The sequence below is a fragment of the Arachis hypogaea genome, chromosome 15 (genome assembly GCF_003086295.3).
Source record: "Arachis hypogaea cultivar Tifrunner chromosome 15, arahy.Tifrunner.gnm2.J5K5, whole genome shotgun sequence".
Taxonomy (NCBI): domain Eukaryota; kingdom Viridiplantae; phylum Streptophyta; class Magnoliopsida; order Fabales; family Fabaceae; genus Arachis; species Arachis hypogaea.
Window position 1 is genome coordinate 137,649,486 of NC_092050.1, and position 13,409 is coordinate 137,662,894.

At 35.4% G+C, this 13,409-nt stretch overlaps 1 protein-coding gene across 1 annotated transcript; it reads left to right on the plus strand.

Annotated features, from left to right (window-relative positions):
• The first annotated feature begins 1,220 nt into the window (after positions 1-1,220).
• On the plus strand, positions 1,221-1,841 carry LOC140179351 (secreted RxLR effector protein 161-like). The gene has a single exon (XM_072218122.1). It carries the CDS (start codon positions 1,221-1,223, stop codon positions 1,839-1,841), a length of 621 nt encoding a protein of 206 aa, XP_072074223.1.
• Positions 1,842-13,409: the final 11,568 nt, after the last annotated feature.

Sequence of the window (13,409 nt, forward strand, 5' to 3'; positions counted from 1 at the left end):
AAGCTTGGAGTGGAAAGCAGCCTTCCATTCATCATTTCAGAGTCTTTGGGTGTATTGCTTATGCCCACGTACCAGATCAATTAAGGAAGAAGTTAGATGACAAAGGCGAAAAGTGTATCTTTATCGGCTATAGCACAGACTCAAAAGCATACAAGCTATACAATCCAGAAACAAAGAAAGTGATCATCAGCAGAGACGTGACGTTTGACGAGAAAGACATATGGGACTGGAACACAAAGACAGAAAAGCAGCTGACTATAATTCCAAATACATGTGATGAAGTAGAAGAAAGACAACCTGACATAACTAAACAACCAGAATCATCTAGAAGACCGCAAAGAGAACGGAGACTACCTGCTAGATTAGTAGATTATGAAGTTGGCAATGACAACGATCCGTCCGATGAAGAGATCATAAATTTTGCTCTATTTTCAGATTGTGAGCCGTTGAACTTTGAAGAAGCCTTTAAAGACAAAAATTGGAAGAAAGCAATGAATGAAGAGATTCATGCCATTGAAAAGAATGACACATGGGAGCTGACAGATTTACCAACAGATAAGAAGCCGATTGGAGTAAAGTGGGTTTACAAGACTAAGTACAAACCCAATGGTGAAGTTGATCGTTTCAAAGCAAGATTAGTTGCAAAGGGATACAAAAAAAAATTAGGTATCGACTACTTTGAAGTATTTGCTCCTGTTGCTAGATTAGACACTATTCGTATGATTATTTCACTCTCGACTCAAAATAAGTGGAAGATACATCAAATGGATGTTAAGTCTGCATTTCTAAATGGCACTTTAGAAGAAGAAGTGTATGTTGAGTAACCTGCAGGATATGAAGTTCTTGGAAAAGAAGATAAAGTTTATAAATTGAAGAAAGCTTTGTACGGGTTAAAGCAAGCACCAAGAGCATGGTACAAGAAGATTGATTCTTATTTCACTGAGAATGGTTTTAGAAGATGTCCGTTTGAGCATACTCTTTATATCAAGTTTGTTGAACCTGGAGATATCTTGATCGTGTGTCTTTATGTTGATGATTTGATCTTCACTGGGAACAATTTGAAGATAATTACAGAATTCAGGGAGGCTATGATAAAGCACTTTGAAATGACAGATATGGGCTTGATGTCTTACTTTCTTGGCATTGAAGTGGTTCAAAGAGATGATGGAATTTTCATTTCTCAGAAGAAATATGCAAATGATATTTTGAAGAAATTTTAGATGGAGCATTCAAAGCCAGTTTCTACTCCAGTCGAAGTGAAGTTCAAGTTGCTGAGAGAAGATAAAGGAAGAATAGTGAATCCTACATATTACAAAAGCTTGATTGGAAGTCTGAGGTACTTAACTGCGACTAGACTAGATATTGTGTTTGGAGTTGGTTTGCTTAGCAGATTTATGGAGGAACCTTGTACCAACCACTTGCAAGCGGCAAAACGGGTTCTTCGATATATCAAAGGTACTTTAAATGATGGAATTTATTATGAGAATACTAATGAAGTAAACCTTGTTGGCTACACTGATAGTGATTGGGCTGGAGATATAGAAACAAGAAAAAGTACTTCAGGGTTTGTATTTCATCTTGGTTCTGGTGCAATTTCATGGTCGTCAAAGAAACAACCAGTAGTAGCACTATCTACAGCAGAAGCAGAATATATAGCAGCAGCAAGTTGTGCAACACAAGCAGTTTGGCTAAGAAGAATTCTTGAGGAATTGAACGAGAAACAAAATACTCCAACAACAATATTTTGTGATAACATGTCAGCCATTGCACTTTGCAAAAATTCAGTATTTCATGGAAGATCGAAGCATATATTCGGGTTCACAAAATCAGAGAGTTGGTGAATGAAAAAGAAGTTGTGATCGATTACTGTCCAACTGAAGAACAAGTTGCAGATATATTTACAAAGTCATTGAAGACTGAGTTATTTTACAAGTTGAAAAGGATGCTTGGAATGATTAATTCTACAAGCTTGATTTAAGGGAGGCAATGTTAGAAAATTAAATCAAGAGGTATGCAAGTAACAAAAGTTTAGAAAAGTCAAAGGTAAAATTCAATTTGAATTCAAAGTGGTTACAAAGTTCATGGTTCATCACCAAGATTCTACAAACTTCTTGTGCTATCTATCAACTTGCATGGAATAGAATTTTCATGAAGCATGGTTAAAGAATTGAAGAAGCAAAGTTTGAGTTGAATACAATAATCATCAATTGGCTAGATATTGCTAGAAGCTAATATTGGAAGCTTGAAGATTTTCTAAGAACATTCAAGAGAATAGCACAACTACAACATTCTACAACATTGAAGAAATTCAAAATCAAATTGAATTGAAATTAGAAGATTATGGAAACTACATGAATGCAAGTTGAAAGAAGATTCATGAAGCCAACTCATAAAATGGTGGTCATTACAAAATTGATTTGTGATTCATAAATTATTATTTTAGTAGGAAGCATTGCCTATATAAAGGCACATATGTCTTGTGTATTTTGTGTGTTTCATAATGAAATGTGTATGTTTTGAAATGTGAAAATTCTCTCCTTTGTTTTATGAGTGTTAGTGAGTTTGAGAGATGAAAAATATGATAGTGTCATTTATATGAGTGAGTGATCCTAGGGCCAATTAGTTGTGGGTATTATACTTACATTTGGTATCAGAGCTGGTTAATCCAGCGCCTGGTGTTTGAGATTAGAGTTTGTGAGGTGTGGGAGAGTTCTCACATAGTTGTTTACTCATAGAGTCGGTATGGCAAACACTTTCAATATTGTGTGGTCCGGTCCCAAGTTAGATGGAAAACTTGATTATAGTTATTGGGAGACTTTGATGTCTACCCATTTGAAGGCCCAAAACCTGTGGAATTTCATTGAACCGGGTTTGCAAGAAGGAGCAGATGCTGCCCAACAAAGGAGAGATCAATTGGCGCTATCTCAAATTCATCAAAGAGTAGATTATACGGTGTTTAGCAAAATAGCAAATGCCAAAAGTGCAAAAGAAGCATGGAACACGTTGAAGCTATCATACAAAGGCGTAGATAAAGCTCAGAAAGCAAAGCTACAGTCTTTAAGAAGAGAATATGAAAGGTACGAGATGTCTAGCTCAGAAACCGTTGAGCAATATTTTACTCGTGTTACAGACCTTGTCAATAAGATGAGAGTCTATGGAGAAGATATGCCCGATAGCAAAGTGGTGGAGAAAATTCTTCGCACCATGCTGATGAAGTATGACCATGTGGTGACTACGATACTAGAGTCCCACGATATGGATACTATGACGATTGCAGAATTGCAAGGAACCATGGAAAGCCACATCAGTAGAATATTGGAGAAGTCAGAAAAATCAACCGAGGAAGCCCTGAAAAGCCGAGTGAATTTCAACAACGTTGCAGAATCAAGCCGTACACAAGAAGGACGAGGTCGTGGTTTTAATTTTCAAAGTAGAGGTAGAGGAAGTTTCAGAGGTAGAGGTCGTGGCAATTACAACCAAGGAAGTTACAATAATTTTACACCACCTAATCAAGGAAGAGGTGGAACGAATTTCAGGCCTGTCAACCGAGGAAGAGGTCGAGGCAATTTTTATCAAGAAAGAACCAATTTCAACTGCTTTCATTGTGGAAAGTATGGACACAAAGCAGCAGATTACAGATTCAAAATGGTGAATAACAATCAAGCACACGTTGCAGAAAATCAGCATCAAAATGCTAATGATAATCCGGGTACTCAGACTTTATTTTTTACAAGTAATTCATGTGCTGAAGATGAAAATATATGGTACTTGGATAATGCTTGCAGTAATCATATGTCTGGTAGAAAAGTTATTTTCTTCTCTAGATGATTCAGTTAAACTATTATTGAAGTTTGGTAATAGTACAAAGATCCCTATTGAAGGAAAAGGGCACATACCAATTAGATTGAAGGATGGTTCTCTGAGTTATATTTCTGATGTTTTCTATGCTCTTGAACTTGATTATAATTTACTGAGTATGGAGCAATTATCTGAGAAGGGATATAAGATGATAACTTATCTTGGATATTGCACTGTGTTTGACAACAACGGAAGGTTCATAGATAAAGCAAAGATGACTTTAAACAGAATGTTTCCATTAAAAATTCAACATGTTAATCCCTCTTGCATGAGTTCTGTGATACTTGATGATAATTGGTTGTGGCATATGCGGTTTGGGCATTTCCATTTTTCTGGCCTAAACTACCTGTCAAGAAAAGGACTTGTTTCTGGTCTACCACAGATTCATATTCCCAATTGTGTTTGTGAGATTTGTCAACTGGGAAAGAAGCACAGAGATCCATTCCCTACAGGAAAGTCTTGGAGAGCTAGAAGATTACTTGAAATTGTGCATTCAGATCTCTGTTCTGTAGAAGTTCCAAGTAATGGTGGTAGCAGGTACTTTATCACTTTTATTGATGATTTTAGTAGATATACATGGGTATATTTTCTGAAGTAGAAATCAGAAGCATGTGATGTCTTTAAGACATTCAAAGCGTTTGTCAAAAAAAAAAGTGGCTGTAAAATCAAAATTCTCATAACAGACATAGGAACAGAATATCTTGCGTGTTCAGAATACTTTAAGCAACACGGAATTCAACACCAACTAACAACTAGATATACTCCTCAACAAAATAGAGTTGCTGAAAGAAAGAATAGAACCATCATGGATATGGTCAGATGCATGCTCAAGTCAAAACAAATGCCTAAAGAGTTTTGGGCAGAAGCAGTTGCAACAGCAGTTCATATTTTGAACAGGTGTCCAACAAAGAGTGTTCGTGATAAAACTCCAGAGGAAGCTTGGAGTGGAAAGCAGCCTTCCATTCATCATTTCAGAGTCTTTGGGTGTATTGCTTATGCCCACATACCAGATCAATTAAGGAAGAAGTTAGATGACAAAGGCGAAAAGTGTATCTTTATCGGCTATAGCACAGACTCAAAAGCATACAAGCTATACAATCCAGAAACAAAGAAAGTGATCATCAGCAGAGACGTGACGTTTGACGAGAAAGACATATGGGACTGGAACACAAAGACAGAAAAGCAGCTGACTATAATTCCAAATACATGTGATGAAGTAGAAGAAAGACAACCTGACATAACTAAACAACCAGAATCATCTAGAAGATCGCAAAGAGAACAGAGACTACCTGCTAGATTAGTAGATTATGAAGTTGGCAATGACAACGATCCGTCCGATGAAGAGATCATAAATTTTGCTCTATTTTCAGATTGTGAGCCGTTGAACTTTGAAGAAGCCTTTAAAGACAAAAATTGGAAGAAAGCAATGAATGAAGAGATTCATGCCATTGAAAAGAATGACACATGGGAGCTGACAGATTTACCAACAGATAAGAAGCCGATTGGAGTAAAGTGGGTTTACAAGACTAAGTACAAACCCAATGGTGAAGTTGATCGTTTCAAAGCAAGATTAGTTGCAAAGGGATACAAAAAAAAATCAGGTATCGACTACTTTGAAGTATTTGCTCCTGTTGCTAGATTAGACACTATTCGTATGATTATTTCACTCTCGACTCAAAATAAGTGGAAGATACATCAAATGGATGTTAAGTCTGCATTTCTAAATGGCACTTTAGAAGAAGAAGTGTATGTTGAGTAACCTGCAGGATATGAAGTTCTTGGAAAAGAAGATAAAGTTTATAAATTGAAGAAAGCTTTGTACGGGTTAAAGCAAGCACCAAGAGCATGGTACAAGAAGATTGATTCTTATTTCACTGAGAATGGTTTTAGAAGATGTCCGTTTGAACATACTCTTTATATCAAGTTTGTTGAACCTGGAGATATCTTGATCGTGTGTCTTTATGTTGATGATTTGATCTTCACTGGGAACAATTTGAAGATAATTACAGAATTCAGGGAGGCTATGATAAAGCACTTTGAAATGACAGATATGGGCTTGATGTCTTACTTTCTTGGCATTGAAGTGGTTCAAAGAGATGATGGAATTTTCATTTCTCAGAAGAAATATGCAAATGATATTTTGAAGAAATTTTAGATGGAGCATTCAAAGCCAGTTTCTACTCCAGTCGAAGTGAAGTTCAAGTTGCTGAGAGAAGATAAAGGAAGAATAGTGAATCCTACATATTACAAAAGCTTGATTGGAAGTCTGAGGTACTTAACTGCGACTAGACTAGATATTGTGTTTGGAGTTGGTTTGCTTAGCAGATTTATGGAAACTACATGAATGCAAGTTGAAAGAAGATTCATGAAGCCAACTCATAAAATGGTGGTCATTACAAAATTGATTTGTGATTCATAAATTATTATTTTAGTAGGAAGCATTGCCTATATAAAGGCACATATGTCTTGTGTATTTTGTGTATTCCATAATGAAATGTGTATGTTTTGAAATGTGAAAATTCTCTCCTTTGTTTTATGAGTGTTAGTGAGTTTGAGAGATGAAAAATATGATAGTGTCATTTATATGAGTGAGTGATCCTAAGGCCAATTAGTTGTGGGTATTATACTTACATAAATGTAATCGAAATAATTTTTAAATGGAGTAAATTAAAGTATTTCTTTATCCATTATTCAAGATTTTAATATTTTAAAATTATTGCAATGTTATCTTATTGTCAACTCTATTAATAATTTTGCAACGAAAATGCTTACGCAGACGTTATAATTTACTTTGACAAACTGATATTATATTACTGTTAGTAAAAAAAATAGAAAATTAAATAAATTTAAAAGAAAAATAATACTAGTAATACAAAATTCTATATATTAGAAGAAAAATATTGAGTACCATCAAATTTACCGATAAATTTAGCAAGGGAGGTTACTAGAAGATTTAGCAGCGAAATTTCCAATGGTTACGAGTAAAAATCCTTCCCCAAATAAATTTACCGTCAGATTTCATAATCTGATACTAATTTCGACAGTAAAAAGGGGCTCAAAAATTTGTTATATATGTGCCAGTTTTATCGTTGGATTTACCATAAAAAATTTTCGACGGTAATATGATTAGAGAAAGGCAGTAGTTTTGGACAATGACTAGCACCTTACCATTGGATTTATCTGCCGATAATTTCGACAGTAAAGTTGAATGAAATTCGAATTCAAAAACCCTTCCCCCGCACTTCACCCTCTCCTCTCTTCGCCTCTCTCACCTTGGTTCTCCCTCTCCTCTCCCTTATAATGCCGCTATCACCGTCAGGGGTTCCATCACCATCGCTGCCTCAAGTTCTTGAACCAACGCTGTTGCTGCCTCGGGTTCTTGAACCATCGCTGTCGCTGCTGCCTCGTTCCATCGCCGTCACTACTGTGTCTTTCTCATGTTTCTGTATTTTTCATTGCAGGTTCTTGAACCAACTTTTGTTTTAGTTCCATTACTTTTAGTTAAATTTAGTTTAGATTTTATTAGAATTTCAATTTTAAATTTTGAATCAGTTTTATGGTTAGTTTAATTTAGTTTTCTGATTTTTGTGATTTAGGTTGTTAAGATATGTTAGATTTAGGGTATTAAGTTTTAAATTGTTGAAAAGTATTTGGAATTGTGAATTGGTGTTGATTGATTAAAACTGTTTGCTTGGATATGTTGTTGGAAATGTTGCGAACTGCTGCTACTAATGTACTGTACTTGTTAATTGATGTCGAGAAAATGCTAGGTTGTCTTATTTGATTTTTTCATGATTTTACATGCCAAATGTTTATAAAAATGTCTCAAAGAGCTCTTAATAAAATTTTGGTTCAATTCTTACTTCCACATTATTCTTGTTAGGCATATTGAATAATTGTGAAGGTGGATTGCTTGAAATTTAATAACTTAATTTTTTTATTAATTTGTACTGTCACATATTTTGTCAACAAAAAGTTATATTTGTGTTATAGTTATATGACCTGAGTTTACTTTGTGATTTGTTCGAGATTTTTTAGTCATATTTGAGCCTTATTTATTTAAAAGCATGACTTAGTCTAAAATTTGTTAACTAGTCTCTTTCTGAGGTATTTTTTTATTTAAGTTGTAGGTTGTGACATATTTTTGTTATTACATTATTGTTGTGACATATGTGTGTTGCTGGTATGTTCTTTGCAAACATGACAATAGGAAGTGGTGTCACGAATTAGCCTCGTGGTCATGGTAGAGGGAGGGTGTCTACTGTTACTCCTGGAGTTTCTCAGTCGTCGCCCTCTACTCCGATTATCCCTGAGACGTCACAGGCAATGAGTGCACAGGATCAGTTGTTCATCATAGTCTTTAACCCCAACTACGTGGCTCTTTCTACTATGCCACTCCGCCACCAGGAAGTCATCCAACTGCTTCACCAGAGTGGACTCCTGCACCACACTTCAAGAAAAACGATAAATACTATTGGATTTATCGTTAGATTTAGCGTCATAGAGTAGCGACGGCATTACCGGCAGATTTATCACAGATTCGATAATAAATTTGTCGGATACAAATTTTTTGATTATCTTTTTCGACAATAATAAATGGAGGAAAAAGGTAAAAAACTAGCGCCACGTTTACCATTGAATTTACAGGAGAACAAATCCGATGGTAACCAGGATTAGTGAAACATTGCATTTTGTGATTAAAATCTACATATTACTGATTTTTGTAAAAATGGCTCAAAGAGCTCTTAATAAAATTTTGGTTTAATTATTAAAATTAATACTTGCTTTCGAAATAGTATGTTTGAATTCTATATTTGAATTTTATGTTTGAATTCTATGTTGGAATTCTTAAAAGTTGATGTATTTAAACCTTAGTATTAGTTTATATCTTCTATTTTGTTTAATTATGTATTTAATTTTGATTAACTCGTGCTAAATGTTCTTTCTGCAGGAGAAAATTTATATGGGACAAGACTTCCGATCTCATGATCAGGAAGATCTTCGACCATCGGATGGCTAGGCAGCTTCAGCAGATGTTGGAGAACGTATGTGAGCACTGTGACCACCTCACCATTTGGCTCCACCTGCACATTAAGAAGGAAATGTACGTCCAATAGGAGACTGATGAGATGTTCAAGCGTTGCCGTCCACCAACAGAGCTAATAAGACATTGGCCAGGTCGTTGAAGTATACTGGTGAGTCAACGACTTTCATGAAGACTAAGGCTAGGCTGGTAAGTAACGTATTTTATTTTGTTATTAAGTTCATTTAGTCTTAATATAATGTGATTATTACTTAATTGGATCGTGAGGTGATGATGGCGGAGACTTTCAAGTATACTCATACGTTGAAGGAGAACAAGGAGAGATTTGCCGATAAGCGGGCCGTGGATCATTACGTAAGTAAACATCATGTGATATACCATTTTTAAATTAACTGCAATCCTAATCATAAAATGTGTTATACAGGAGTCCTATACGCAAAGATTGGAGGCTGCAATCTAACAATCTTAGTGTACTGGAGATGACGGCAACAACTCCACTACATCAGTATACGATCCTGGTCAAGTTTGGCACAAAGCCACATCTGAGCCGTACAAGAATAACATGTACGGGCTGGGATCATTCTTCGTCAATAACCTCCACACGTCCACATTGAGACATTCATCCGCCTCTGCTCCCAATCGGCCCGTTGATCCTGAGGACGACGTGGATTTGAGGGAGCAGGTGTTGCTCCTCACCCGGAGACTTCACCAATAGGCTTAGCAGCTGCGGGAGTTTAAGGAAAGGTATCAGGTTATTCTCTCATGCATGAAAAATACATATGAACTCAGGTTAGAGTGGAGGCGCGAGCTGGAGCAACTTCAGCGGATGGAGCAACACATGGCACCGTACGAAGATCAGATGTGCGCTGGTGGTAGCAGCACAGATGGTGGCAGCGGCGCTGATGGAGGGGCATAGACATCACCGCCTAGGCCGCTACCCATCAGCAGGACCAGTGAGACGACGACAACAACATTCAGTGACTAGGATTTTTTTATACACTATTTGATTGTATCATATCCTCTGTTATTTGACTTTTTCATTTTATTTGTGCACTTGATAATTTAACATATTTGGCTTCTATTATTTAGAATTTGAATATTAATTATACAAAAAATAAATTTAAATAAATAAGTTTAGAATTTGACCACTAATTTCATCAAAAAATCTAAAAAAAACAAAAATTTGAACATATAGTTGGATTTCTCGAGAGAAAAATCTGATGGTAATAATGTGGGAACAAAACAGTTTGGCGCCAAAGTTATTGTTGAAAAAAATTCCGCCGGTAACTGACACCAGATATTCATAGCTTAAAAACTAATTATGCAGCTAAATCCGTCGCAAATTACCGGCGGACTATAAAATCTGACAGTAAACATTTACCGACGAGGTTTATACCGTTGGATTGTAACTAACGGTAAATTTATTACTGGTTGATTATTTTTATTTTCTACCGATAAATTCGACAATAAACCTAAGTTTACTTTGTGATTTGTTAGAAATTTTTTTGTCATCTTTGAGCATCATTTATTTAAAAGCATGACTTAGTCTAAAATTTGTTAACTAGTCTCTTTCTGAGGTGTTTTTCATTTGAGTTGTAGGTTATGATATGTTTTTGCTATTATATTGTTGTTGTGACATATGTGTTTGCTGGTATGCTCTTTGCAGACATGACGACAAGAAGAGGTGTCATGAATCGGCCTCATGGTCGTGGTAGAGGAAGGGTGTCTACTGGTACTCTTGGATTTTTCAATTATCGTCCTCTACTCCGACTACTCCTGGGACGTTACAGGCAATGGGTGCAAAGGATCAGCCTCTCATCATGGTCCTTAATCCCAACTAGGTGGTGACTCCTTCTATTGCGCTACCCCTACCACCAGGAAGTCGTCCGACTGCTTCACTAGAGTGGACTCCTCCACCACCTTCATCCGCTCAGCAACTCACTATTTCGACGACGACGCCTCCTCCAGCGATAGACACCGCAACGTCGGAATCCTCTTACGGATCCCAACCAAATGTCCCTCTACCACCTCCCATCGTACGGATAACGATTTGGCCTGATGGTTTGACGGCGTGAGTACTATTTTAAGTCTTTTATATGCAAACTATTTTCACATTCTTATTCAACATATGTGGTTTCTAATCTTAAGTTTTCCATTTTAGTTAGTTATTTTAATTTAGTTACATTCAATTTTTTACTTTTTAATGGATTTAGATTGTTAAGCTAGGTTCGATTTAGGTCAATAGGTTTGAAGTGTTGAAAGTATTTGAGAATTTCTTATTGTTGACGGATGTTGCTACTTAAGTCATATAATGCCATATTAATTTGTTTGTGAATTGTTTAAGTGAACAGTGGATGGATAGAGTTTTTGGCGCCTTCTAGTTATAGATGAAAATTTGCCAAAATTTCTAAAAATTTTAAATATAATTGAAGTTTATCAAATAATTTTTAAGTAAACTACTACTAATCTTAGAATGGCGTAACATATAACGCAATGCACCATTCGATCGATTGGGTAACACAACCAATCGATTGATTGTGAAAATCCATATTACTTTGAAGACTTCAATCGATTGGTAACACGAACAATCAATTAAATAAGAAAAAACTCACATTCTAAGTGGAGTACAATCGATTGTGTAATAATTTCAATTGATTTAATTTTGAGAACCCATATTGCTGTGCAAAATTCAATTGATTGTGTAACACTTTCAATCGATTGAATTCTGAAAAAACTTACACTGTCGTCCAACATTCAATTGATTGTGTTGTACGTCCAATCGATTGAATTACCAAAAAACACGATTTCACTAGCATTTATAGATGTAACGGAATAAGGATAAAAAACCAATTGATTTGAATTGCTAATATATTTATGACGATTATTAGAAGATCTATTTTATTATTGTTTTTGTTTTTAATTTTTAATAAACATGATAAATGAATAATAAAATAATAATTTATAAAATAGAGAATAAATTTTATAATTAAATAAGGACTATTTAACCATTATTTAAAAACTTAAAAAATATGTTTTGTGATGAGACCATTAAATAGTTCAAATATTCTGGGGCATGGAATCCTGTGTCACCAAACATGGCATCTAAAAGTACAGCTTAGCAAACAGTTTATATATATATAAAGAATTAAAGATGATATGATTAATTGTAGTATACTTACTGAAGTGTTGTTTTCAGAGCTGGGAGAACAAGATCATGATGAGCATGAGTGTTCCATAGCTTTGAAGTAATGAAAACATCATGACGCGCTCTTATTAGACCTACCTCTAATGCCTTTGACACAGCTTTCCCTACAGCCTCTTCTGTGCCATATATTGCTGCAGTGTCAAAATGCCTGTAACCAACTCCAATGGCTTCAACCAAAATTGAAGTGAGTTCTTCATTGGGTGGAAGAGGACTGTTGCAGTTCCAAGGCCTATAATTGGCATCTTCTTCCCTGAATTTAACATCATTTCAGGTACTTTCTTGAATTCCATGTTTTTGTTATGTGATTATGTTATGTTTGGTTTAACGCAATGAATAATATTCTCAATCAATTTAATAATTGTTTTTATTGTATAGTGATTTGATTTTTGAGTTGTAGTGGCTATATTGTGTCCACACACTAAATGGAAGCTGGAAACTCATGCAAGGTGTTTTTTATTGCCTTATTGAATATTTGCCATTTTGCCCCCATAATCCATGCATGCTAGTAGATGTTCCTAAATATATCATTTTGTTACGCAGAGAGAATTTTAAATAAAATTGTTTGAATTGGAAAATGCAAGTATAGAGGTGCTTCTAGCTAAGAAACATTATCTTAAATTGTAGTTTATACTCATATTAATAAAATTGTGAAAGAATAGGAAAATAAAAGAATTGTGAAAGAAAAGGATGAAGAAATTTTATTGATTGTTGATTGAATGAATTGTAAACTATGAAGGTAAAACTAAGTATATATAGAGTATTGGCCTATGAAAGATAAAATTAGATAAAGATAAGATATAGATAAAGATAAAGATAACTATAAGATAAGATAAAGACTAAATTATAATTTAATTTGTGTATTCTGTTGGGCTGAATTTGTGGGCCGTGAGACGTCTTTATTGTTGTCATGGGTTAAGGTGGAAGAGTGGTTTAATACGCCCCCGCAAGCTGGAGGATGAAAGATGTCAAGAACACTAAGCTTATTCAGATTAAGATGGAAGGGTTGAGGAGACAAAGGCTTGGTGAAGATGTCAGCTAGTTGCCCAGAAGAGGGAATTGGGAGAAGTTTCATCACTCCAGCTTGAGCTTTTTGTCGAACCAAGTGACAATCAACCTCTAAATGTTTGGTCCGTTCATGAAAAACCGGGTTAGCAGCAATATGAAGAGCACTCTGATTATCACAATATAAAACTGGTGGGCGAATAGGAGAGATGCGTAAAAATTGTAACACATTTAGTATCCATTGAAGTTCACAAGTTGTGTTGGCAAGTGCACGATATTCTGCTTCCGTGGAAGAGCGGG